This window comes from Neodiprion lecontei, chromosome 1 (assembly GCF_021901455.1).
Source record: "Neodiprion lecontei isolate iyNeoLeco1 chromosome 1, iyNeoLeco1.1, whole genome shotgun sequence".
NCBI lineage: Eukaryota > Metazoa > Arthropoda > Insecta > Hymenoptera > Diprionidae > Neodiprion > Neodiprion lecontei.
This window is the reverse complement of record NC_060260.1, coordinates 24,581,631-24,609,499: the sequence shown is the minus strand read 5'-3', so window position 1 is coordinate 24,609,499 and position 27,869 is coordinate 24,581,631. Positions and strand designations below refer to the sequence as shown.

Below are 27,869 nucleotides of genomic sequence, written 5' to 3'. Positions count from 1 at the left end.
TTCGAAGTTAACCTTCACTTTTCTTACACCGGGAGAAGGGATTTTTTCGGTGCAAATATTTGTTCTGTTCGAAAAATGATGACAAATAACCAACAGACTGTTTGGCAACGTTAGTGTAAGTCCCGTCGAAATATGGGAAGAAATTTGGCCACATTGCAGTTTTGTATCAGCGATTACAAGCGTTGTGTCTATTTTTAAACTCTGCTGTGAACTATAACGTATAAAAAATGATGATTAATTGTAAATGAAATAGTTCTGGGCGTAGCGTTTTCTCGCAACTCGAGCCGAATAATTGCAGCGCAGTTTTTTCCAACAGCAACCGCAAACGTTCGCACCGAAATAAAAGAATGAGCTAAGCAACGCGTGAGCGCGAAATAAATCGCTGAACTTATGATTTTGCTCGAGAATATTGATGACGAAAATAGTCGGTATTTTTCGCTGTAAAACAATAAGAATTAAGGCCTTTATGAAAGGTCTTTGCTCGATTTGCTTCGGAAAGTTGTATCGCATTGAATTACACGCGAGCAGGTGGAACAATAATACCTGTATTATTGCTATAATGTTATTGCTGTAAGATTGTTTTAAACACATTCCTGACATATCCAACTTTGGTCACAATAGGAGTTACAGATATACGTTATGGTTTATACCGATTCGGCGAAACATGTTTAACTAACTTGGTGTGTTTTTTTGCCGCTATTGACAGAGTTCAGGAACGTGTTTTGAAAATTGGTTAGAAAGTCTGAAACAGAAAAAAGTTACCCAAACAGTAAGGAATGAACAATAAATCAGAAAAGGAAAAGAAAATAATTTCCCTTCACTTGGAATAAAAAGTAGTCATATTAAATTTTTCAAAAGTCGTACAATGTGTGGTTCAAAAATTGATTCGAATTGTTTAATGAAAAAGTTTGAAAAACTGTTACTCGATAGATTCATATTTTTGTATGCTCATGTGGACAATGAATAATGATTTTCATTCTTTGCGTTAAATGTTTGATAGCATCTGTAATGTTAGTTTTCACATTTTATCAAGTATTGTACTACAAATTACATGTTATTTGCTAATAGAAGCGGATATTCTAAGAACAAAACAATGTTTCAATTTCGAATACCGATTAAATGTCTCACTGGCAAATTTATTGACACTCGTTATCGCAAATCGAATCGTTAACATGATTCATACGTCGTGTTGAATCTGCGTATACAGTGACGTAGATTCGCTACAATAATGGCATCGAAAGAAATAAGATAATACACGTACGTATGTACTGTGAATAATACAATAGATGAAAGAAAAACAACATATAATACATTTGCGTCACATCGGGTCCCCGTCTCAAAGTTATTACATAAAAATATGGATAAAACAATTACGAATGAACTTTTCGCGCATCCTTCTTCTTTCATGTAAATCTATCTACCAACTCTGCATATATCTATACATACATATTATTCGTTCTCACGGAAAAATTATCACGTGTCTGCAGCGTGTGAAAAAATTCTGTTTTTCTTGCTTGATTTTGTTCTCCGGCGAATACTGAAGGTGACGATGTGAAATTATTTAAGGAGTATCACGCAAAAGATGACGTACAATTTTAAACTTGCAGCTAATCGCAAGTTTTGCGATCCACAAAGAAATAAAATGAAAAGAAATAACGAGGAGACAAATCGAGGGGGCATTCAGTTGGAAATCAAATGAATGATTCAAATTTATTAGCATTGATTTTGAGTGATTTCTACAGTACAATCATGTGATTTCCATTGATTTTTGAACGTTCTGAGCGATTTGCAGTGATTTCCGAATAGGATAGAATCCCAGAGTACATCACCCAGGCTACTGAGAAATCATTGAAAATCGATGCAAGCAGAAATGGTGGATAAAAATCAGTAGTATGTAAATAAATTGAAATCCAACGGTTTTAATGATTTTCATCTTTATCACGCGATTGCAATGATCTTCAATGATTCTTAGTTGTTTCAAAAATTATTATAACGGTCAGTGAAATTCCTTTGACTCACTATGTGAATTCCGACTAGTAAATTAATAACTTCTAAAAGTTCTAATATTCATTCTAACAAGGTATGGAAATTCGAAAATCAAAATTTTGAGAAATACACCTTGAACTCTTAATAGTTTTATAGAAGTATGAGAATAAAATTGAACTGCAGTCTTCTATTTTAAAAAAGTTTGACGTGCTTGGTTGCGAACCCTGACTGCTAGCTACAGCTTCGTCGAGTGAACAATTCCAGAGACGTCGACTGAATACTGTTGAAGCCGTTTACCCTAACGGGGTCTTGTATGTCTTATGGGATTGTACGTTAAACAGCTTGCGCTGATAACGTAGACCCAGACCCACCTACCCACCGAGTACTGGTCACGAAAATTTTCCCAAGGACGATCGTCTAAAAATTATTCCTTCAACGCCAGAACAAAAAAAAAAAAAAATCTAGGTTCAATACATTTGAAATGTAAAAAAGTTCACCAAGTTACGAAAACCCCATCGCAATAAAAATACAAAAACAAATCAAGTAGGTATTATATTTCCAGTCTCTTTCGTGAAATCAGGAAAGAATCCCGAGCCCTACGATCTCTCAGCAAGTAGATAAACCCCGTCAAATCGAACCGCGTTGTATTTTTTTATCGAAACGATCACACGCGTTCGTGTCGCGTGTGCTCCCGTGTAATAACAATATCCTCAAGTTATTCCGTCAACGCCGAAAGGAGAAAAACGAAATCAGCATTCGTATCGCGCGCCGTTTTTCGCCCGCGAATATTCCACGGCTGCGCAGCCGAGTGACTCCGATGCTCGCCGAGCGGCGCCGACGATCGCCGCGCTTCATGGCGCCAGTTTGAACGATGCCTTTACTGCGGATGCACTCCCGACGCGCACCCACCTCCTAGGCCTCGGGAAAAAAGTGACAGAACGACGACTATCCTCTCTGCCCTTAATACCGATAACGACCAGCGGCGGAATATTGAGAGTGAAGTGCGAACGCTAAAAATAATTTCTTCGTGCAAAACTGACGTCGGGGACGCGACGCGACATTCGCATTCGTTTAAGTTACGTACACCTAACTAGTATCCTCGTTTTCTCGCGGATGAAACCATTTGTACAGCTTGTAAGCTAACAAGTGAAGTGGTGACAGTTTGTTCTCCTCTCGGGTTTGTGCGGTCGTCTCTTTTACCTTACGCTTGTAACAATTTATTTTATTCTCGCCGTTTCGTTATTTTCGGTCAAGATTAACCTGCCTCGTTATTTTTACTTTGGAATGTTCATGACCGTGCGCATTTTATATTATATATTCTCTTTTATCGAGACGTTGACACTTTCGAATGTGTTGTAATTACGATTTTCTTTTTTTTTTTGTTGTTCATTAATACGCGTACATCGTTTCTTTCGATCAGAATATGGGATAAATGTATCTATAAGCCGTTTAACTTTGACTTACGACGAGTAAAAAAGGAAAGAAGAAAATCTGTCGGTTACTCGCAAATTTATATCTCGAGCACTGACGATTAACGAGTTTGTTTACAATAACCAAATTTATATTACATATATTATACTCGCGGACTAATCTCTCAACGAATATAATATAATATATTAAAGTATTCATCGATTATAAAAATCAACCGATAAACGGTTTCGTACGTGATGCAGGTTTTGACGACGATGACGAAGATATTTGCACAACTGCGCGTTCTATCGTTGGATGAAATATACAATATATTTTTTCACGATAAATGAAAAGAAGAAAGAAAGAATTTCTTTTTTCTTCAATTTTCTAAAAAGTAACGTTCCGCGGACGGTCTCACGGCTCTGGAATGCATCTTGAATTTCTTTTCTTTTTTTTTTTTCTTTGATCTTTTTTCATACTTCCCTCGTAACTGTTGTATTATACGTAGGTAATATATTATAATCTGGATGACTATGTTAATTGGAACTCAGCCGTCGCAAATAGACGAACAGTTATATCGTTCACCGGTTATTATACGCGTGTGTGTTTCAAGATATTTTGCGCCCATAATTGTCGACGTATAGGAAGGTGCAAAACGAATACAATTAATATGTAATGTAATTCCAGACGTATGTACGTATCGGGTGTAGTACGGGATAAACGAGAGACGCTGCTTAGAGGCGATGAGTAATGTTTAAAGGATAACTTCTTTTTTTCATTTTCACGCGTTTGTTCACTAAAATGGGCGATTTTCCGACGCATAAAAGAACGGCCAGTGTCTTGAGAGATTATTTCAAAGACGTTTTTTCGATTCCTTTATCCTGCAATATGTGCTGATTCATTTTTTAAACCGGCGTTTCACCGCGACGCACGGGAAATTGTGGGAAAATTATCAATGACGGAAATACGTACAATCCGTGCTTGTGTTACACCAGAATTAGAGATTTGTTATTACGTCAAAGAATTTTTTTCGTCCCTCTCTCTCTCCCTCTCTCTCTCTCTCTCTCGCTCTATTTGCAAAACCTCGGAGTGCAACAAAGAAGAGCCTGTGTATCTGTAGTCGATGAAAAGTACTGATATAATGCTTTTTTATTCTACACAACAAGCGCAACATGTTCTGTAACGTGTGAATTATGTGTTACAGGGGAAAAAATTAGGCAGAAAAAAAAAATACGGAGGGTAGAAGTAAAGAGAGAAAATATAAAATTTCCCTTTCGCCTACTGTCAAGTTGAACACGCGTTATAAGCTGCCGCGGTAATAATTAATCCATACATCACGCCTCGCCGCTTATTTTCCAATTCACGTAAAGCCGACAACGCGATAAAGTTGTCACTGACAACAGAGCCACAGCTCAGGAACGTGAACCTAATGAATACCGCGTTCGCTTATTCCCTGTACAACCTGCACTCTCTTCGTTTCTCGCCAATTTATACTCGGTATATTTGCCTTCCGGTTTTCGCGATTTCGCTTAGATTTTTTTTTTTGATAATTGAATAGTGTTATTTCCATTTGTTTATTTTCACGCTGAAAGGTATATACATAGTACAGTACACTGTGTGGCTTTGTGTATATTCCAAGTCGATTTTGTCAGATTACACGCTGGCTTTTCGACGTACAGTCGGATGTACAGTCTCGTCGAAAACGCGTAGAGCCAAAAAGAAGAAATATAAGGTTACGAAACAAAACGATCTCGATTGAAACAACATCCGATTCGCATAAAGGAGAAAAGAATAAGAACAACCCTGAATTCAAATGGTTAAACAATTTGGCCGAAATCACGTCGTTGCACATTTTTTTTTTTTTTTTAATTCCAAGTGCATGTATTGTTATTCCGATTTTCATTCTTTTCGGAAACAAATTTTGTGGAAAAGCAAACGAGACTCCAAAAATCAGTATACATAGGTTCACATTGCAAAAAATAAACTTGCGTATCTTAACAAATAGTCTGATCTCTTTAGATATTGTTATAATTATCTAGATTTGGTGATTTAACATGGTTTCATTCACGTTTCCTTTATTTTCATGTTTGAATGACACGCGTTAGAATAACTTCATTGACACCTTATAAACGGTAATTTCACCATTTTTTGTTCAAACGCTTATCTGAATAAGCTGTTATACGGATAAACCAGATGGTCGAAGATACGTTTCGCTCATCCAACTGCGTTTCAAATTTCTTTTTTTCTTCTCTGCTTATTGTCGCAAAATCATATGAGCCGTTTCGATAACAGTAACGAAATTCTTCGTTCCCTTCGTACTTTTGAGACATTCATATTGGAATGCGTCATGCTTTCATGACAACAGGTGAAAAGAATCACATTACGATTACGGGAAAACGTGATACGATAATTGTATACGTATGTTTGTTTTTACCAGGTCGTTGGACTCGCTCGAAATGCATTAGGTATCTACTTATTTCTGAGCACCATTCGATCTAATCAAACAACAAACACATGCCCATTTTCTTTCCCGAACGATCAATCATTTCATCTCCAAATGTTCTTATCCTGCATAAGCTGAGATTTGCGCTTCAGGAAAATATTTCGACGCTTTGAAAGCTCGACGCTAAGTTGGCTCTAAAATTTACAAGAAAATGTTTCCCAAGCCCCCGTACGTTACACCTTCATTCATTTTTCTATTTTCTAACCTCGGCGTTCTGCACGTTACACGGATGTATCTATTACACACATGTGTGTATGTACATAAGTACCCAGCGGGGAACACGGGAGTTCGTTACGTCACAACATTTGTTTGTGTTGTCTGAGCAGCTCGCGTGCCACAGCTTCGATAGGAAATCAAGGCTCCGTGTGTGATTCATTTTATAGAATAAACAAAAGTTTCGACCCCGACCATCGTAAAGTCGCCTTACCTTAAAGTTCAATAATTTCTTTCCTGAAGGGAGTCTGTTGTAAATATTGAATTAGACGAGGCAACGTGTGTAGAAATATTGGGTCATTAGAAATTTTGAAGGAAAATAAATTTACGGAAACCGTTTAACTTTCTTCCGAAATAATGTTGCGTACAGTTTAGTACGGATACAGTTTTCGGTATTTTGGAACGGACCTTTTTCATCGTGTCAATAGAAAATTTGACACTATTGACACATCGGAGTATATGCGAGAATTGTTTATAAAATCTTCTAACGAATATTGAAAAACATTGTTGAGTTTGTTTTTCTTTTTACAAACAATACTGAAAAACAAATTTTTTTTTGTTTTCCAACGAATCGAGGGTGACGAATTAGGTATAAATCCATGTAAGTAAATCGTAAATCCGTTCGAGGAGTGTTAACGTGATAATTTTGTTCGCCGACAGAAAATATCAAAAGCCGGTGTCTTTCTGATATATCCATAAACGTCACCTGCGTCGTATCACCCAGAGATTATGTATAAATCAGCGTTAATCTGAAATGCTAAATAAATTAAATAGTCTCGACAGTCTGCACTTATGGCAGAAATCCCGTAATTGGAAGCGCTGCAGCAATTAAAAACGTCTCCTTAAATCTTCCGAATTGTTTTTCTCCTTTTTTTTTCTCTACAAGACCCGATCATATATTCTCGTCTTGCTGCCCGTTGAGTCTCGAAGTTCTCGCTCGTTTAAAATTCTTATATTAACCTAAAAAACGCGTAATTCTTCAAATAATCAGGGTATGTGTATAACTCATGCGTATTATACATAGGTATATTCTGGTATATACACGAATATCGTTTAGCTTTACATATTAGAACCTTTATAATTAGTTCGAGTGAAGTTCCTCCTTCTTTTCCCTTTTTTCCAATCCTTTCTTGCCAAGTATTATGCAGATTTTTTTTAATTTACGTGAAACCGAGTACCCAATACTTTCGCTGTTTGAAAACTACCACGACTTTCAGCTTTTGCTGTACGAAAATGACGAAGAGTATTCGACAGGACTCTTGAAAATAGTTTTTTTTTTTCTCCGAAATTGTCTGATTACCTCTGTTTCTCGACAAGGCTTTTGCATATTTACCGCGAGTGTATAACGTTCGACGACGGAAAACGTCCGATCGCCTTTGCGGTTCGATCCATCATTCTTTTTTCTGCACTTCAAAGCGTTAAGGTTGTTGGCTGGGGTAAATTTCTCCTTTGTTTATATTTTCATCTTGCTTTTTTATTTTTTTACCGTTGGTGCGAAGCATATACTGATATCGGTATATATATATATATATATGTGTGTGTACATGTATGTGCCAAAATGCGATACTCATCACTGACTTTCATTGCTGAATATTTAGTGGATCAACACCCACGAAATTCTGTCAGGCGTGTATATTGTTCGCCATTATAATGTTTGGAACAGCATCACCGGTAAGAGATGATTGCAGTAAATAAATTCAGAGAGTATATAGACCTCCATTGAGTAACCCGTTTAATTTTTTTCGAAATATATCGGTCGAGCTCGAAAATATGAGGATAAAACAACCGCGAGTTGCGTAGGTATGACCGAACACCTTGTGCGTCTATATCTTATTATATAATAAAATCCAGACGAGAATAGAATAACCGTATGAAATTGCGTTTTATCCATGCGGCTATTTTAAACGATGACCATTATATGCCTCTTGGTACGCGAAGCATTTATCTAATTAATAGCCATTAGTCGATGCTTCTCTGATCTATACTACCCGCAAACATAAACCTCAAAGAGTCGCAGAAGCCTTCGGGCTTTGGTACATCATGGTATGGTGGCCACGATCGATTTAAACTTATTTACCAACTCTGATTGGTTCTTTGAGTACCGCAAGACACAGGCGAACCTTGTGCCACTGGAATATACGGTCTACACCTGATCGCGTATGCAAGGTACACATTTCTAATTCACTAACGCGTAATAGTTCAAAGTCAATAAGGGAGAGGAGGCTTGCTTTCTTCTTTCGTGGGACTGAAACACGTCAGCTGCAGGATCATCCCTATTTACATTTCCAACCCACGAAAGCTTCTTCAGTGGAAAAGCATAGGCAGAGTCACACCTGGATGTTCAAACGTCAGAATGTGCAAATATTGCGGCCATGATGGACTGAACTGAAATTTTCGAGACCGTTATCGTCAGAGTTATCATAGAAGACTGTCGCCTTAGCTTCGTCTATTTGTTTTTTCAACTGTGTCGTCTGATGAATTACGTTAAACGTCAAGCGACGTGCCAAAAGTGATGCTGAGTTTGCGGTCGAGTTTCCTCATTTTGTCCAGTATAGGGTCAAACTCCGCAAGAGAGATTGGACTGGCGAGTGACGTCTAAATGAACTCTAATAACAGTAATAAACTGTGAAATGGTCAATTTGCTGTAGACACCGAGGTCTTCGCTAGACGGCTGTCAGAAAATACTTGTACAGCCGAATTGCCAAACCGGCGCGAGTTTCGTTTTGTTCTTGTACTGGCTCAGGGTTGACGGTATTGCAAGGTCGATAATAATCTGTAGATGATTGTATAACAAAGTCGGTATTTCTGGCAGCATTGTTTCACGTATAGCCCGTTGTTCCGATGTTCGTCGTCAGTTTATTCGGAAATTGTATTAATCAACCGGAACCTGGCAATGCTTTCGGATTACAGAGATACAATTGATACCTCAAAGTAGTCAGTAAATGCAGGCTAAGATTGGTAAGCTTGTTTTTTTATCGTAATGGCTCGGAGGTCAACCTTTGTCGTTAAATGGTTAGACGCATATCCACAATTCGACAAACTCGGCCTCTGTGACTAACAAATCTGAAAATAAAACGGCAGCCTCAAGTGCCAATTTGAATATTCTGTGCCCTGCGTGTAAAGAGAAGTACGTAGGAGGATTCGTCATTTGAATATACTCGGTTTGATGCCAGGATCGCGATGAATGGTTATAGAATTATACTTCGTCGAGAGCTGAATAACGCGTGTATCGGCTTAATTGCGTCGAGTTTGTAAAACGCTGCTTCAAAGAGCACCTTCGACCGAATGAGAGGAAGGTTCGTGAAACACACCTAATACTCGTGGTCATCGCTGGCTGTAAATCGACACATTCTTCAACTTGTCCCAATTGTGAGCTGCATTCCATCGCGACGAAGAAGAAACGAATGTTCTCGAAAGGAGCGTTTCAACTTGGCCCCGATAGAAGTGACTCAGTATAACGATGGGTACCTACAACACACAGCTTTACAGACAGCCAGACGCATGCCAGATATGACCCCATTGATGAAGGGGGTCACGTATAGGTAGCGGGTCAGCAAGAGTCGGGCTTCTTTTGGCCTTATCTCTATTGTCGGATATATCAGACTTATCTCAAAGCTACAACGTCGAGCACTCCAATTTTATTCGCTTAACCCTGACATAACGATCACGATGCCGCGGAATGCGCCACGCCGCCGTTCCTCTTCACTACCAGCCACTCGTTCAGGGTACCCATGTTACCAGAATATACCCACCAACCTCTTATACTCGTTTCCACATCGGTGCGTTCGCTCTTCATCCTCGCGTTCACTTCTCTCCTCGTACTTACCTCGTTCCTTTACCGCGTTCGGTTTCACCTAAATTTCGTATCACCCAGGGTGCGACGGGTTTTTGTTACATCTCCTACGATTTTGCAAGACGAAATAGTAACTGGTTAGAGATACGAGCAACAATGAGTAAAACATCGTCCTTGCGACGGTGATAAACCGAGAATACATGGACAAATCGTCGGGGTTATAATGCGGCATGTGAATTATACCACATTCAGTGAAGTCAAATTGTGTATGCGTAATTTGTAAACGGTAGCTTCACGCCATTTCTAGGTGAACAAGACCCGATTCGGACCTTCTCGTTTACCCGGTTATCTCAATTAATGTTCAAACAGATAAATAAACCTGCTAGCTCGAATTTAAATTATACCATTTTGCGTGTGTACACCGCGTACTTTCGCCACCTGAAAATAACGACCTGCGATGATATTTCAGACCGACATTAAATCAAACGAAAATTATCGAGGACTCTGCCTGTAACCAACGATCGATACCGAACGTTATTAAAAACGATCAATTGACGTGTAATCGTCGAAGTGAAGACACATGAATCCAAAATAAATGAAAACAAAATGTGAAACTCGAGACTGAAAAATCGAATTAAATTGTGCCCCAAAACTAACTATCTACGACTGACTATCGATAGTGGTGTAAAAATGGTGAGTGACAGGGTTAAAATTTCACCCTGAACGGTCGACTGCGCCGGCGTCATACGACGCCAATCCTCGTGGCAGATCCGGCAGGTGCGAAGATGAGTCCCAAGGGACCAACGCCGGATGGGGCCAAGACGGAGGTCCGGGTATACTGCGTGCCATCCCCTGGAGCTGAACCCCAGGGTATCCGCGTCAGGATTCCGGAGCCGAAGAGACCGACGAGTCCACCGCAGCTCCAGCAGCATCACCAAAAGCTCCAGGAAATGCGGACGAGGTGTCCTTCTGTACCGGAAAAGGACCTTTACCGGAAGGCCAATTCTCTCGACAGGAAGGAACGGTATCCGACGCTATCCGGTGCCGAGATTAAACGCGGCCTGATGGGAGTACAGAGCGAAGCTAATCGGGGAAGAAGGAATCCGATGCTGGACCGGAAGCACCGGTACCCAACTTTGTCGGGAGCCGAACTCAGGCGCGGTCTCACCATTGGAAAATGCCCCCTAGAGGACGGTCTCGACCTCAGTCTGGCCCCCTGGCCCGGGATGCGATGGGCCTGCGTAAGGGTGCTTCATCTTTACTGCAAAGTCTTCGACCAGTTCGAGCTGTTCGAACTTATAGTTAGGTAAATTCATCACCGCACGAGGGGTTGATAAGGAGAGTGAGAAATTTTGTGTCGTGTTTGCGCTTTGTTTGTGTGTGTTTTTTCAGTTTTTTTAGTTTTTTTTTTTTGTTAGTTTTACGTACGTGCATGGGATGTTCCGATTAATTTTCAGTCAGTATTCTTGTTTCGATCAGTACGCGTTGGAAACTTTTTGGGAAAGGCAATGTTCCAGTTTAGGACAGTTGCCAACTTAAAGGGGGCGGGGTTGAATTCCGAATTTGAAAAATTTTGTCCTGATTTTTTACAACCATTTTTTGAGTAAACTACGCTCTGTAAGTGTATTTTAATTTACAGAATTTTACTCTGTCGACATTTTAGTTTTCGGAACTCTGATGTCGATACTTTGCTCTATCGTAACTTGAATTTTTGAAATCCGGCATTTCGGAACTTTGAGTCGTCGGGTTTCCGACCATTCGAAACTTTGCTATTTCGTAACAGTTTGATTCTTTACTTCAAGTTTCACCACCAAATAATTTGGAGTTAGGTGCTTTCGGAACCTTTCGAAAAATCGGAACTTCAACCTCTCCTCCTCGTCAGTTATATCATGACTACACTCGTTGGTTAGTGGCTTACTATTGGTATTGAAACCAATACCGTATCCAATTTTGGATTGGTTTTGACATTTTTTGTAGTCCGACAGTCAATTAGTCGTAAAAATTTTAAAACAACTGTTATACTGCTTAACGGTACAAAAATCACGCTATCGCGATCATTCGACATTGAAACATAAGTAAAACCTTCGTGCAAGGTAACTGAAATAATGTACTAAGAGAATTTTTCCATACTATACTGATATAGGGAGACGATTTCGCGAAAGCCAGTATTTTGAATCGGCAAACCAAATTCTAATAACTTATTGTTACCGGTAAAATCTGATAATTTTCATTTATTGTCTTCAAGATTTTTCACAGCGTATTGATTTTGCGAAGAAGTCAGAAGCGGTTTGAATAGACTGTATAATACTACCATGTACATATAAATTAACTTTTGAGTGGCTTTTCAATGTGAATAACAAGTTTGTTTGACAACGGTCTTGTTTTTGTATCGTGTAATTAATCCCGCACAGGCAACTTTTATCGTTATTATTTATATGATCTCGTACCGAGAAATTTTGCACGCATAATGCGTTCCGTGTGAAATAAGAAATTATCCGAGTTTCAAGAGCGATAATTTAATAAAAATAGGTTCAGTTAGTCAGAACTCAGTGAGCGTGTTGATCAAAGCAAAGCGTTACCGCGAGAGAAGCTGGACTGATTAAGGTGGTTATTTATTGTTAGTCAATCGAAACACCTTAGCCGTTTATGAGACTTGGACCGATTGTTAAAAGGAAAGAAGTGAATCTACTTGTTGAATATCGGACCGGATTACCGGCCAAAAACGCGAAAACGAGCTTTTCTAAAATTGGATTTTTTAACATAGAGCTTGTGTCCGGTCAAACTTTTTTCGACGGAAATGCTATTACAATTAGTTTATAAAATCCATAGACCTTGACAAGAAACGAGATAATGGTTGTTGGAATAATCATCGTTCAAGTGATACGTTGAAAGAGAGACGTTGCGACTGTTTTGAAAAGATTTTTAAGCCTAAACACGATGGTGTATAAGTTACAAATGTTGCACTCGGGATCCGATAATATGGTACGGAATTTGAATGTCGCGAATCTTTTTTTCACATAATCTGGATTGATTTATTAATGATAAAAACAAAATGAAGAATAAAACGTTCATTTTTGATTTAAAGAAATCCATTATACGTAATCCATTTATATGTATGAAAATAACGGAACTATACACTCGCCATTAATTGTATCCAGTGACAATGATAGTCAAATGGCAAACTATGGACCGAATCTTGTTAATAAAATTATAATAAACTATCTTTCAAGATGTTTTTAAAATTTATGAATTTTATTCTCGTGCATTATTCCAACAACCTTAACGTAAATTATACCATTATTCAAAATGATGTTTCGTTGACTCCAGAGTCACTGAAGAACCATCTCAAGTGGTCGTTTCAGCCGTAGCTCGATCCTCGTCTGCACCGATCAATCTGGTCTAATAAACTGACTAATATTCGGCCAGCTGTTACCGCGAGTTGAACAAAAGTATTTTAATCCAAATGTGCCTTTCTCTCGAGATTTCTTCTGTCCTTCGTGATCCACGAAAAATGGGGTGAAAAGTGTGAAGAAAAAGTATCTGCGCAGTTATCACAGTATCACGTGATATTATTTCCAATGAATTAGCTGCTGTTCAACTCTCACTGACCGATCATGAGTACGGACACACCGTCTTGGTATGTAAATTTAATTGCCACCATTTAACGGTGAGCGAGCCTATCGTTTCATCTTGCATTAAAAACACGTATACATATCTGGTGGCGGACAGGTATGCACGTAAGTGAATCTATTTCGGTTAAAGTATCCGTGCAGGTTGTTGCGACACAGCGTTAAGATTGATAGAAAATAAAAAATAAAGAAAAGAAAAACGAAGAATTTAAAAAATAAGGACTACAAGTAAAAGCTGAAAAAACAAAACGTCAAACTAATGGAGTAATTATGTAAAAGTTGCGTGTACACAAATCGGGAACATTTTTCTTACTGATAATTTTTCACAGAGTTAGAGTAGCGTATTAATATCTGTCTGGTCTTAAGTCGCGTCTATCGGCCGGTACTTTTATTGCTTTGAACGTTCTTTTCTTCACTCTGCATTCCTTGAACCGTGCGCAAATAATTACGCTCGTCGTCGTTCTATATGTAGTTACCGTCTAATTCAAAGTTCACCGTGACGCCAAGCTCTTAATTAATTTTCATACCGCTACAGACCGTCTATTCTAGTCGTAGCTACTCGTAGCCGATATCACACGTAATTACGTGTCAGGAAAAAATAAACTATCCCCGAAGTTCGTCCCTGCAATTCTACCGTACGATTAAAATGAAACAAGACGATTCGTTCGAAGGTACAAAAGGGATTTGTCAATGTGACAAATGTTACGTCTCCCCTTTTTTTCTTCTACGCGACGCGGGAGATGGGTCATTATTTTTTCTCTCACTTCGTCGGTTCGTAGGAAAAACGAGGTCTCTCAAACATAAAACGACTGTCCATCTTTGCTAACAAGGTGTCCGTTCGTAAAGCGTCCTCGTGTGTATCCGAAGACACCTCATTAATAGATATTTCGTGTACACTCTTCAGCGTTCCCTTTGACTCGGCGGTAAAGAGTTGACAGTTGGAAACGGTCGTAAAATGTCACTAATAAGCGAAGCCCGTTTTGCATGAGAAATAAAAGAATCGTGTTGGCATTATAAAATCTACCGCGTTTGACATTTCGTCTGAGAACATGCGCTGAATTTTTTTTTCCATCCATTCCCATCTTATCTCTTGCTGTAAAAACAATCGTTGACATTTAGTTTTGCTCTTCAATTGTTCGCCCAGCTTGGGGGTGAATTTGGCTTTTTTTTACCATTATCGGATTTCTGATAACTATTCGTTTTTCCGAATCTGGGAATACACGGTTGAACCATCGCGTTGAAGTTAGTAAAGTTATCGTAACGATTCATGCCGAGGAAATCCGTGATTTTGCAATATTGGAATTGATTGGAATTCAGTGAACCGGAGTAAAACAAATCATAATGATATTTTTAAATCTTTGTTTCTTCAGAGTAATCGCAAAAAGAGGAAAATAGTAATTTTTGCCCAAATATTTCGTTACGATAACGTCAGTAACTTCAACCTCGCGTTGAATCCGGGTGTAAACGTAATAGCTATTCAAAGCTCGGGAACCTTATTCTGTTCACAATCCCAAACACAGCTAGTTCATTTATTTTGATTAACAAAGTGGCAACTGACGACGGTACAGACCAGTGGATTTGATGGATGAAAAGCACCGCGATTTCGTTGCTGCTGTTCGGCAGCATTACATTACGACAGATCTAACAGTTGGCCCGTTTATTAGTCAGACAGTATTGTATAATAACGCGTGATACGCAACGTTCTCTGATACTAAATCTGACAGGTCAGATCGACCGAGCGGATGATTTTCCATCCGTCTTTCCCAGCGATCTGAAAATTTCTAACGCACAACTAGCTAGATATATTTATACCTAAAGGAAAATAAAGAAATTGAAGAAGAGAAGGCGCGGACGATATTGCAGGCCGTGGAAAATTGCAAGGTGTTTTTTGCATCAGCAACCGAGCCTCGATTCTCGGCTCACTTCCGACTGGGTGTGACGCAAACAATGTGTATAGGTGAAAATGCATCTAGCATATTGGAGCTTGATAACCGCAACTTTATGGTCTGATTGTTCAGTTATTGCTATCGTTGAAATCATCGGCGGTTCATCCATTCAAATCGATCTGATATTTTACGGGAAAATGTCACCTTATGGCAAAAATTTTCTACACCGATTGCGTCGCCTAGCAACATTTTCTCTCGCAGCAGAACCCACGAATTTTCGTATATTTGAGGATTTCAGGTAGTCAGCGTGAAAACGAATTTTTTTTTAAATTGGATACGTAGGTACCCTTTGAGTGTGCTTATTTTACTCTTTTCGTTAGAAATGTAAAATGTTTTTACCGCATGTAATCGTAGTACGTACGGAACTGATGCAACAAGCTTTTTTTCGACATAATTTCAGTTCCCGTATGAAACTTAACGCTTGAATAATTTTATAACAAAATGTGAAATGCAAGGTTTTCGACTGTTTTGAAATATTACCTTTCCGTGTTCTCATCGAGTGTCAGAGTTGGCTTAAATTCTTCGTTAACAGTAAACCTGGTCAATTGATTTGCTCGTTTGTTAAATCTGTGACGATTGTCAGCTTTCCGCAGAAGATGCGTGGAGGTGAGTTAATTTCACAGCTAAGCATCCCGCGATGAATTATAAAGCTTGGCGGTGTAATTGCAACGTGTTATCAAGCGAGGAACGTCAACATCGTTTCAGTGTCACGAATGGCGGTATAAAATTTTATTAGAATTCTCGAACGTTCAGGTTGGACTTAATGAAAGAGGTGAGGAGGAGAGACAAATATTTATCACCTCGCCAAATGATCGTCGTCTTTTCGACTGTAATTCTCATTCGCGTTCAATATCGCTCCGCTTTCTAATTTGCTGAAACTCCGGTGAATCTTTAGTCACCGTCCGAGACGTTAACCTGACGTTAACGAAAAACGACGACACTCACGATTACCATGAGATGTGCCAAAATCCCATCACCGGTTGTAAAGATACGATTCGATATGTGCAAGCCTGTTTTATTGGCATCAGATCAGATCGCTGCGAGAATCATCAATCCTCAAATATCCATGAAAGCGTCAACACTGGTTCGCTTTTCTGCCCCGTTATCACTCATCGTGAATTTAAGATGACCGTTCGCTTCTTCTTTTCTCATTTCAGAAAAAACTGCAGCAGTTGCAAATGTCCGAGGGAAGCTCACGACGTCTGTCACGAGGAATGGGTTTCTGTCAGATCTCGACTGGGACTCAAGGGCGATGGAGCAGGTGGGTCTGTCGCCTGCGACCCCAGAGAAATGGGCCTTGCCTGGGCCCCGCCAGGATTACCGGCTCACAAGGTATCGGTTTTCATCAATTGGCTTTATATCTTTCTACCCGATTATTCGAAAATTGTTTGAGAATTTTTCATATTCAATTGGTAGTGTCAGTGGCATCACGAAAGCATCTTTCATGATGGTCTTATCTAGGTGTTTTTGCGATGCGTTTTTACAAAGTCGGATCAATCTTTCGGTAAGTTGGAAAGAAACAAGTGAAAAAAAAGGAAACATTCAGATTGGTGTAGCTTCGCTAAACTCATACTTCACCCGATATAACAAGTCAATAGTTTGCAAGGGTTAATAATTTGCGCTGCGTACGATCGATGTAGAAAGAGGTGCGTCTCGTCCTTGACCTCGATGACGGTAATGGGATCGATAAAAATCGAAGAATCGACCATGCTGGTTGACGATTAATCTAATGCGTGGTGCAGGACTGCATCGTTGGCTCGACGCCAAAGTTCAATATATTCGAAAGGCTTGAAAGCGTTTCATAACACACGGCCTGCGGTATTACAGAAGGAGAGAGAGAGAGAGAAAGAGAGAGAGAGAGAGAGAGAGAGAGAGAGAGAGAGAGAGAGAGAGAGAGAGAGAGAGAGAGAGAGAGAGAGAGAGAGAGAAAGCATTTGTGCACCGGCAATCTTCTAACGCCCGTTTCGCGTTCGGGGTGCTTTATTATATAAGCTGCTTCAACTTTACGATCCTTTTTACAACGTGCATGTGGTTGCTGCCCCCGTGCGAATATTATCCCATATCTCTATCATACGTACATTTACGTTCATGATTTTCAATTAAGGTTGACAGCTCGCCTGACGTATGTACGCGCATAAATCTGCGATTCAAAATATCACCGCATGTACTTGTGCGATGATATTTTTCATTTTTTATCGAGGAGGCATCTCAACTTTTGCGAGTAAAGCTCGTAACTGTAATTCAGCAATGAATTTTTGTGAGGAAAAGTCGTTGTTCAGAGGAACTGTCATAGGAATTGTCTGAAAGTCTGGATAACGTTATGAAGCAAAATATACTAATATTTTGCAAACTTAACTTCTTCAAAACCACTTTGAAATTTAAGAATACTCATGTTTTTCAATGTTTCGTTATGTTAATGTTATCGCTAACTTCTATCTCGGCTTACTTTTATGTAGGAAGAAGCCTTGATCAATACTTTGTGGAATAAATACAGATGATTATTACATTTTTGCTATTCTCGTTTTGTTCCTGTTGAAAAATCGAAGGTCTTAAGTTTTGTCAGATGTAGAGGAATTGGATACAAATAACAATCATTGTACGTAAGCACCTACAGACGGATCAAAACAAAGTTCATCAATGCCTTCATTTCAAAGTACTGATTTTTTATTTTATTCTCCATAAAAGAACTTCAAACCTTCAAACTTTTTCTAAATCGAGCTATAGCGAAGTTTTCAAATTATGTTCCGCGTGATCGTTAGTTTATGCTTAAAGCGATTTATATAAACAAGTGTCCATAATTGACAACTTCTTTAGAAAATGAATCCTAATTTTAAATCGTCCGCAGCTGCCGTTTCGATCTTGACAGTTGGAACGGTTTTAGACTAGAGAGAAACGATCAAGCGTGTGTGTCAAGGAGCCCGTATTTCATGTTGGACTAATGTTATATATACAAATCGCGCTATTGGTGACCGGAAATGAGACATTAGGCTCTTTATATACACGCTTCTCATGTCGTTGATTTTTAATCGAAATTCTCGAGCTGTCGAACGCCTGGAAGAAACAGCGGAAGTTGCCTATATACGTGTATGTACGTATATGTGGGGCATTCCATGACATCTCGATCAAAATTCTACGTCGATGTCTCAGATTGGATCTGTAATTTTTTTTATAAAAGTACATGACGAAAAACGCAATCGTAATTTTTTCAGAACTCTTCGACCTAGCGTATCTGAAATATGATTGAATAACTTGAAAAAAAAACCACTTTCTAAAAACTCTTCTAAATATAACAAAATTTTTGACACCTATTAGAAGATCGAGATTTCATAACTTCAAAGGATGAGTAAAAAAATGAAAAAAAGAAATTATTGTTATTGGATTTGTTGTCATTGTTGACATAAGAATGAACATAAAAGCTAATTATAATATGGGCCGAAAAACATCTATTCAGAGACATATTATAATCAGCTTTTATGTTCATTCTTATGCCAAAAATGCAATCCAGTAATAATTTTTTTTTTTTCACCTTTCTTATTTATATTTAAAGTTATAAAATCTCCATCCTCTGATTTTTCTGATTTTTTTTTCTTGGATTTTAGAAAGTCGGGTTTATTTTCAAGCTTTTAAATTATACTTCCAATACGCCGGGTTGCGATTGCGTTTTACGTCATATGCATTCGTAGAAAAAATTATAAAGCCAATCTAAGACATCGACGTAGAATCTTGATCGAGATCTCATGGAATGCCCCGTATACTCGTATATTGGTACGAAATCTTGTCGTTTACGCATATAAATTTAGATATTCTCAATGAACGGTATTATAAATCCAAAAATCTTATGTCAGCATGGTTTCATAAAATACCTAAATATACGATTATGATTTTCAGGTCGAGGAATACTTCTCCATGCTCCCCGAGAAGTCTGTGCCGAGATTAGGGACTCCTGGCGAACGTTACAGAGATCGTCAGCTGGCTATTCAGCTGCCTAAACAGGACCTGGCCAAGGCCTACTGCCGACATTTAGCCACGGAGCATCACATGAGTGCGGACGACTTTATGGCCGCCAGAAATGAGATCGCACTCGACATTGGGACCGTTCAAGATGTCCTCGAAAAAGGCGCTGTAAGTAGTCGCCGCACTAATGGAGAAAACAAATCGAAACCGTTTCGAGCAGCTGTTGGTTAAAAGTTGGACCTGAATTTCACGTATAAAATTAGCTAATTGGTAACGTGAGCAGAGCTAGATGGTCGGATGGACGAAATGTGTGAAAAATAGTTAGAATCCATTATTTACGTAGATCAAAACTGAGAGGATTCGACTCTTCGATGGTTATATGCGTGAGAAAAAAGCAGGAAATTTAGTTCGACATCATTCAACACCTCCTCTTAGACCTGTCCTCAAGAAGAGCAAAATCGAATTTTAATGGTCTTACCCCCCAAATTGGTTCCAAGTAATTAAAAAAAAATGTCCGAATTTTTAAAAATTTTTCCCTCCATATTTACCCACGCCTAGGAAGCCTTACTTTTTCCCATAAGAAAAGCATTGGTTTTTCGGGATTTTTAATCGTTTTTTTTACCGCTGCCGTAATCATCAGCTAAAAAATCGCAAATTCTCAGAAAATGTTGACAGTTATGTTACCTTTTTGTCCAATTTTTTGGAATTCGATACAAGCATTTTTGGGCTAGATCGATCACATCTTTATTCTCTGTATGTTGCGAAAAACGCGGAAAAAAGTCGATCATCATCGATATCATTTTGCGATATTGTCGATCCTTTTTTGGCAATTGCAACGCAAAATCAGTTTATTCGGTTTACTCTACTTTTTTAGTTAAGTAAGGCTTTAACATCAATTTATTGTTGCACGTGCAAGCATTAAATTTTCGCAACAGTTACAAGAAAATATAGTAACGGTGATCGTAATGAGAAAGAATAGTGAGAAATACTAGACTTTCCGGTAACAGCTAGAAAAATAATTTTTATTTTGTGCCTAGAACTATATTTTTCGATTGTGGTAAAAAATGAAAATAATTGAGGACTGAGCGGTAACCGGAACTTAAAATTTCTCTCAGTGTATAAAGTCAATACAAATTGCTGCACTGCCTGCTAAAATGAATGCGAAGAACGATTTTTTTCGGAAAACAAATAGTGTATACTCAAAGAATTATTTTTATTCTTGTCTCCGAGAATTGAATTGTTTTATATACTCGGTTCTTGTGATTTCATGCCAATTTCCTAAGAAATCGAGACAGTAATCGCAGGTGAAATGGCCTCTCCACGCGTATAAAATGGAATCGACTTTTGTTATTATCTGCCGTTAATTCAGTCCGATTGATATACGTGTATATTATATTTAAAATGTATGTACCCATATACTTAAACTGATTGTTTAACGAGTAGATTTAAACATGAAAAGAACCTCTTTGCCTGGGTGTAAAAATCTGCTATAATATTTCTTTGCTCGCATTTTATCGTTGCTTCGCAAGTACAATGAGCTTTTACTGCCTGAAGGCGGAAATTCCGCTAGATTAAAAGAAAACAAATAACCCCGCAAGATGCACGGATGATCTTGAAAGCTTCTGGGCTGTTAGGAAATTTTACGAGCTGTTACGGTCACGTTAAATAACGTTTCCGCCGTACTTGTGCAAGACTCTAAACTTGATCGTCGAAGACGCTTGATGTGGGACTATAACAAACCGTCAATAAGTCGTATTTGACGGTGTGCTGCAATATCGCAATCCCCCGCTGTCTGTGTCTGGTCTTATAGAAGCGGAAATTTACCTAATCGTCGATAGTTTCATAAATAACTTGTTTTTTTTTTTTAGTTGCCACGGTAAACGTTCAGCGTAATTTGCGTAAGAACTTTTTCACTTGTATTAATGAAACTTATTTTTCAATCAGACAATAAATAGCTATCGTATTTTTTTTGTTTTTTTTTATACGTGTAATTAAAAAAATATGGTGACATTGAGAGGAATAATTTTTCAGTAATGTTTATAAATTCGGAATTGACAGTTGTCGGCAAAAATTGTACCTCGATAACCTTGACGTAGATTCCAAGCATATACATAGAGCTATTCGTCTTTGTGAGGTGAATATGATACACGGTTAAACTTAGAAGCCTAGATCCAAGATATTGGAGAGGTCAAATTTTTGCGCTTTTTAGAAGCTTTTAGTACTGACGTAAAGATTATTATACCAACGTCACGGCGCGGCGGTTCACAAATGAACGAAGGTTGGCAAGATTGCGTACATACCGTTTATCGTCACTCGTCCATCAAGCTTCCTCGCAAAGATTATTATTTATTGATACTTGACGCCCTTAGTATACAAGTCTTGCGTGTCGAACAACTTTCCCTCGACTATGAGAGTACAAAATCATGGTTCGGAAATACTTATCGTCGGTTATAAAAACGAAAAAACAACAAGAAAAATTTTGTTTGTAAAGTGAACTTCTATAGCTTCCTCGAGGAAAAGGTAATTTGCGCAGCATTAATCAACTTCAAAAAGTTTCCCAAACGACAACTGATGGTCAGCTACAAAATATTATTGACGCAATTGAATCGTCTTTTCGATGATTTCTCTTATAATATAATTTACACGGCTTATATTTATATGTTACGTGTATTGTTTTCGGTCATGAATTTCAATCGCTGTCGCCTTTAGTCTCTACTAATGTTAATACATATTTCAGCAATGCGCTGGCTGTAACGAGAGTTTGAAATACGGAACCCTTGGAGTCTCGGCTGGAAAACTAGGAGAGCTCTATCATCCGGCTTGCTTCCAATGCGTCCAGTGCAGGGAGTTGCTCGTCGACCTTGCCTATTGTGTTTACAACGATGCAATTTATTGCGAAAGACATTACGCCGAACAATTAAAAGGAAGATGCGCAGCCTGTGATGAGGTAGGTCAATTTTTGCTTGTATAATCAGTCATTGAAATCACTGAGAATTACTGATTCTGTGGACTTGCAAAACTCGAAGCTGCGCTGTGCGTAGAATCAAAGAATTAGTCTGATAATCGACGGAAGCGACTAGTATCAGCTTCATTTTTTTTCATTCATTGCCAAATAACAAAGAGACAGCATCGAAATCAACAAGTGGTTCTTCGGTACGATCGTCGTGAAACGCTTCCGCTGGTACGCAGAAATGAAACGTCCGACATTACCGACTGGTGTACATTCATTTGCGGACTTCCTGTTTTACCGACGGCAAGCTCAAAAGCGGCAATCCTTACCACCAAAAGCTCGAAAGCTTAACTCTCTAGCTACTCGACAAATCTTTACCTTACCACACGCGAAAAAGCACTCTGCCAATAACATTCGGCAGTTTTTCAATAATATATTTAGTTGGTAATAAATTTACTTATTATTTCACAGTCGTTTCAAAAGCAAATGAATTGTGTGTGAACGATATTTGTTGATATTCTTCCGATCCTCTTTGCGCTAAGTAATCGTTTTCTTCCAAATTGCCATACGAGCGGGATAACATAGTTCGAGAGCTTTTCGTTTCACGAAACGAGCGCTACTGTCAAACGGTCGTGAGATTGCAGATGTATTGTATGAATGAATAGGTCACGGGTTAAGAGTGTATAAACATACGTACCGTACACCTTGTTTTTACATTGTCCCTAGAAGGAGTTGAGACCGCGATATAAGGCCTGATTTCTTTCGAAGGCTCACCACCTCGTTTCGTAAGCGATTTTTATGGAATGGCATTGCTTCTGTATACCTATAATCCTGTGTATATACATTATATACAGTGCACAGAACGGCACAGAGACGAGACGACGACCACGTTACGGAATCTGAACCATGCATTGACCCAAATATACAATTTCAAGGCGGGCGTCATGTTTGCTGCAAACTTGAAATGTTCTTTCTTTTTTTTTTTTTTTCCACTTTTATTCGTCGCAACTTTATACGTTGTCACCTGGCAGGATACTCGCAACGCAACGATATTCTAAATCGTTGCCAGGATCGAACTTTGAAAAGTAAAACTTGTCTTTACCGCATAGTAAATATGTTGATTCATCAATCGGATTCGCGTACATACGTACAATCGTTGTTTAAACATTTGTTTTTACGTATGTTGGGAACTTGATTATGTATGTGCAGTAAAATGCATAAACGACTTGACATTCTGGCTTACTTGTCTTCGATCCAAAACAAAATACGAGTTCATTTCTATACGAATTATGTGAAAATGATTGGCGATGCAGCTGACGAGAGAAAATGAATGCGTTGCCACATAACCTGTATAGAATCCAAGTCGCGTTTTGTTTCGGATCGAAGACAAGTTAGCCGGAAAGTTAAGGTATTTATGCATTTTACCGTATGTACAGTAATCTAAAGAGGAAGTCATTAATGAATATTACCGTATGCTCAGCAGTATTTATTAATGTCTTTTTTTCCGGCTACCTTGTTTTCGGTCAGAAATAAAATGCGAGTTCAATTCTATACGAATTATGTGACAATGACTGGCGATGAGGTTGACGTGAGAGAATGGTAGTCATTGTCACATAATTTTTGTAGAACCGAATTCGCATTTTGTTTCGGACCGAAAACAAGGTAGCCGTAAGGGGAATGCATTAACGAACATTACTGTACATAAAAAGTATAGTTTGAACAGATTTTTATTTAATTATGTTCGGCATAATACGTTGGCGATTCAGGTAATTATGTTACCTATCAACATGTTTTAAAAAAAAAACTAGTCGATAAATTGCAGACTATTCGTCACCACATCGGAATGTTGAAGAGCGTTGAGCACCTTTAATGAAGACGATGTCAAATCTGTAAAGAAATAGGGTTCATTTTTAATTCCTAATATGAAGCCAAATACGATAATACCAAGCTCATCTCTAAATGAATATAATCCCCACCTGTTTATATTGCAAATTCCGCATCCTTAATCAGCACTTTCATAAATTAATAATTTTGAAACGATATAAGCTTCGTGCATATTTTGGAATGTTTGTTGTAACTGCGGGGGGGGGGGGGGGGGAGTGAGCAGCCACGAGTGTTTGATAATTCTCTGCCAAAAAAAAAAAGTATATATTATATGTAAGAAATAAGATAAATTTTTTAGCGAACAATGAAACGTAACTGTTACTGAACCGATACATTTTAATAATCCACGTGTTCCGAGTTCTAATCATAGATTTTCCCGAGGCAAAAATATACATATGCGTAACATCCGGATCTAAAATCTCTACCATCTGACTGACTTATGGGAATTTACACGCTCACACGGTTCTGTTCGGCTGGATAGTTAGTAGGGGATTTTTCCTATATCTATAACGTTTTTGAATATCAGCAGCTAGTTGAGCTTCCAACATCGTACCGAAAACTACAGACATATTTAACATCGAATTTCATTTCAATTCGGAACTCCGGAAGTCGTAGAGAAAGTCGAAGTACTTTCCGTCACACACATTCAGGTACTTTATATTTTTACTGTTCTATATGCAATTCTGATAATAACTTAAAATAAGTATTGATAAGAATTGAAATTATTTCGACCACAGGTCTCTTATCCATGTACCTAAATCGAACATTCCAGTTGATCGAGATGCAAGTCTCTTGATATTCTTTGTCTTGAAACTTTGATCCATCGTGCCGTGTGTCAAAGAGAAATTGAACTATTATCAATGACCGATTGAAAGGTGCTATTCTGAAACTAATCCATTTTTCATTTTTCAACCGAGTCCACAAATACAATCTTGAGATTTGTTCTTTTATATTTATTTAGAATTGAGCTTAAATACAGAACACTTAATGCCATATCGATCGTTAAGCAGAAAAGATGAATCATCTAGATCTTTGGTCGTAACTTTGTAAATTCGTGAAAATACCTGACAATAGGACTTGGAGTCGAATGGCTCAAAAGAAACGACGTGTCAAACTATTGTTGACGTCTTTAGTTTTCCGGTTTATTATTTTATATTTGAAGATGAAGTTTTATTCTTCTTCTCGCCACGTCATTTTGAATTCTGAAAAAATTCGTCACCAATTTCATCCTTGAAAGAACTTAAACCCAATTCAATCCGCAACTTTTAACATGTGTCAAGGTTTCGATCCGCGCGATCACTGCTATACTGTAACAGAAACGTTATCACACAGCTCTAGAAAACTTGAACAATGACTCTTGTTTCAACGGCGGCGTTTGGAATCGATTGACAACGCATCGTCCGTGAACGTTAGAATCCAATTTCAACCTTCAATGGACTATTGTCCCATTATCGAGCCAAAAATTCTCCGCATTCAATTTATGTGGGCAAGTCCACTAATTTTCGACCCACGATTCGGGGCTAAAAAATTTCAATTTCTCTGCAATTTTGATATTTCGGTGTATGTACTCTGACGTAAAAATTCTACAAGTATCAAACATCTAGGCTTGACGACGTCGAAGAAATACGTTGATTAATTTTTTACAAAAACACATTTTTCAATCTCAAAATCTATTCGAATGGGGACGGCGTGATTACAAAAATATACAATTTTCTTGTTGAATCAAAAATGACTACGAAAAATCCGAAAAATTATTACAGCCCACCTGATCCTATTTCGAACACCTACCGGAAACACAAATTTTTTTCATGTACAAAACCGCAAGCTTTTAGGTAAAAATGTCAACCTGTGCGATGGAAGCTAGAAAACGTTGAACCAAATCGGCTTTTTGCGGGAAAAAGCTATAAAATGTTAAAACGGATTTCATAATCGTATATTCTTCGAAATCGTAAAAGCCGAAGGTTTGAAATATGTATAATTTTTTTGTCTCGGTACATCGTGCTAGAAGATATTGAAATTGCAGAAAAATCGACATTTTGGCTCCGGATCGTGTGTCCATAATTCGTGAATTTGCTCACATGCGATTCTGGAATCGGTCACGCAGATTGATTTTCATTGAAGTATAACTTGCCAATATACACATGCTTATATGGATTATAAATAAACTATACGAACTTGAACAAACAGATTTATCGACACAACGCACAATTAAATTGGTTAAGCTGTGCTTCTGGAGTGAAATGTTTTGTTGTTACTTTCCATTCTTCTATTTTTGAATAAGACAATCGTTAATTCGCTAAACCGAACGATCCGTGAACTGCACATTAAGTGACGTCCAATTTAGCCTTTAGTGAATTCCAAACGCCCAGAACAAACTCGAGGCGTTTCAGAGCCACCCTCTAGTTTGTAAAGCTGAAACACAAACGACGTACTGCAGTATTTAAATTTAGATTGGAAAGGGCGGTACATCTTACGGGAGTATATTTTTTCATGACGTAGTCTCGTCACTGACGCGTCTTTTTTCCGTGACGGTTCGAGCCTCAACGTGACGTCGAATAATATCGAAATGCCAGCTGGAAACGGCGCGTGCGAAATGTCACATAAAAAAGCCGTTTTCCCTAAATTGCTTTGGGTACGAGCAGAACGACTTTCGGCTTAACTTGAGCCTCGTGTTCGAAAGATTAGAGACCGGAAGATCCTGCGCCACCCTTAGCATACGTCTAGAATGAAATTGCCGATGGAAGGACGAAACAAAATGTCAGAGCGGTTATTAATCGCAATGTTGGATTCGAGATTGCAGCTTATGCGAGAGGTGAAGAAAACGGGGTGGAAGAGGCAAGAGGAACTGGGTCGCGTCAGGCTTTATTTAGAAATACCAAAATAACGACGTGCTCAAGACGGAGGATAATTTTGCCTTGCAGATTATTGCACCAGAGAAACCCGAGAGAATTTGCATCAAAACTCTAACTACATTTACAAATTTTATCGGATTTAGGTATGTACTAGGGATGCAGCTGCGTTCAGATCGCGGTTTCTAATCTAGTCGAGTTTTTTACACTTCAAGATACTACTTGATAATGTTTCGTTCGTTCTCATCCGTTTATTCAATTTACGAGAATTTGGTACATCGGTGTGGAATTTCCCTGGCTCACGGTCTTGGCAGCTCTCGTCTTGGATTTTGAAACAAAACAACGAACGATACTCATTTCGCAAAGTCTCGTGTGCACGTGCGTAATTTTCGTATTTAATCACCCGGAACAAGTATACTGCTCTTCATTTTTCTCTAGTCTTCTCTCCATTTTGCGCGTGCATGTATAATATAGCTTATCGCGTAGACTGCACTTTGTTCGTTGCAAAATTTGAAGAGAAAAAAAATTATGAGACAGAAAAAATCACGTACATGAGATTCGTCGAGTCTTTATTTCTGTAGAACGAAGCGGGAGTTTGTGGAAATGATTGTTTAATAAATTTGCGTGAAATGAGAAAGAATTCCTCTCGCAGATGATTATTCTAAAGGGTGGTATCTATTTCCAACGTTAAATCTCCCACCACGGGTATACTGTCGGTACAGAATCAGTTTGCATTCGGTTCCATGTCCTTT

The 27,869-nt window shown here is 38.5% G+C and overlaps 1 protein-coding gene and 1 long non-coding RNA gene across 10 annotated transcripts in view; one reads left to right on the top strand and one right to left on the bottom strand.

The window, feature by feature from the left end:
- The window catches only part of LOC107223904 (four and a half LIM domains protein 2), a 142,906-nt gene that overhangs the window by 75,758 nt on the left and 39,279 nt on the right, over positions 1-27,869 (top strand). For 6 of the 8 annotated variants that reach the window (XM_046743186.1, XM_046743210.1, XM_046743200.1 and 3 more), the window contains 3 exons: positions 16,638-16,812; positions 19,369-19,602; positions 22,172-22,381. In XM_046743186.1, coding sequence (XP_046599142.1) covers positions 16,638-16,812; positions 19,369-19,602; positions 22,172-22,381 — 619 coding nt within the window. Of the gene's footprint in view, positions 1-10,393; positions 11,212-16,637; positions 16,813-19,368; positions 19,603-22,171; positions 22,382-27,869 lie in introns of those variants that run through there. The other 2 variants (XM_015663751.2, XM_046743173.1) reach the window with 2 other exon arrangements.
- Positions 23,667-27,869, bottom strand: part of LOC124295070 — a 28,487-nt gene continuing 24,284 nt past the window's right edge. The window contains exons 1-4 of one of the 2 annotated variants that reach the window (XR_006904953.1): positions 25,333-26,125; positions 25,023-25,157; positions 24,361-24,512; positions 23,667-24,271 (exon numbers count right to left, since the gene is read on the bottom strand). This is a non-coding gene — a long non-coding RNA (uncharacterized LOC124295070). Of the gene's footprint in view, positions 24,272-24,360; positions 24,513-25,022; positions 25,158-25,332; positions 26,126-27,869 lie in introns of those variants that run through there. The other variant, XR_006904954.1, reaches the window with a different exon arrangement.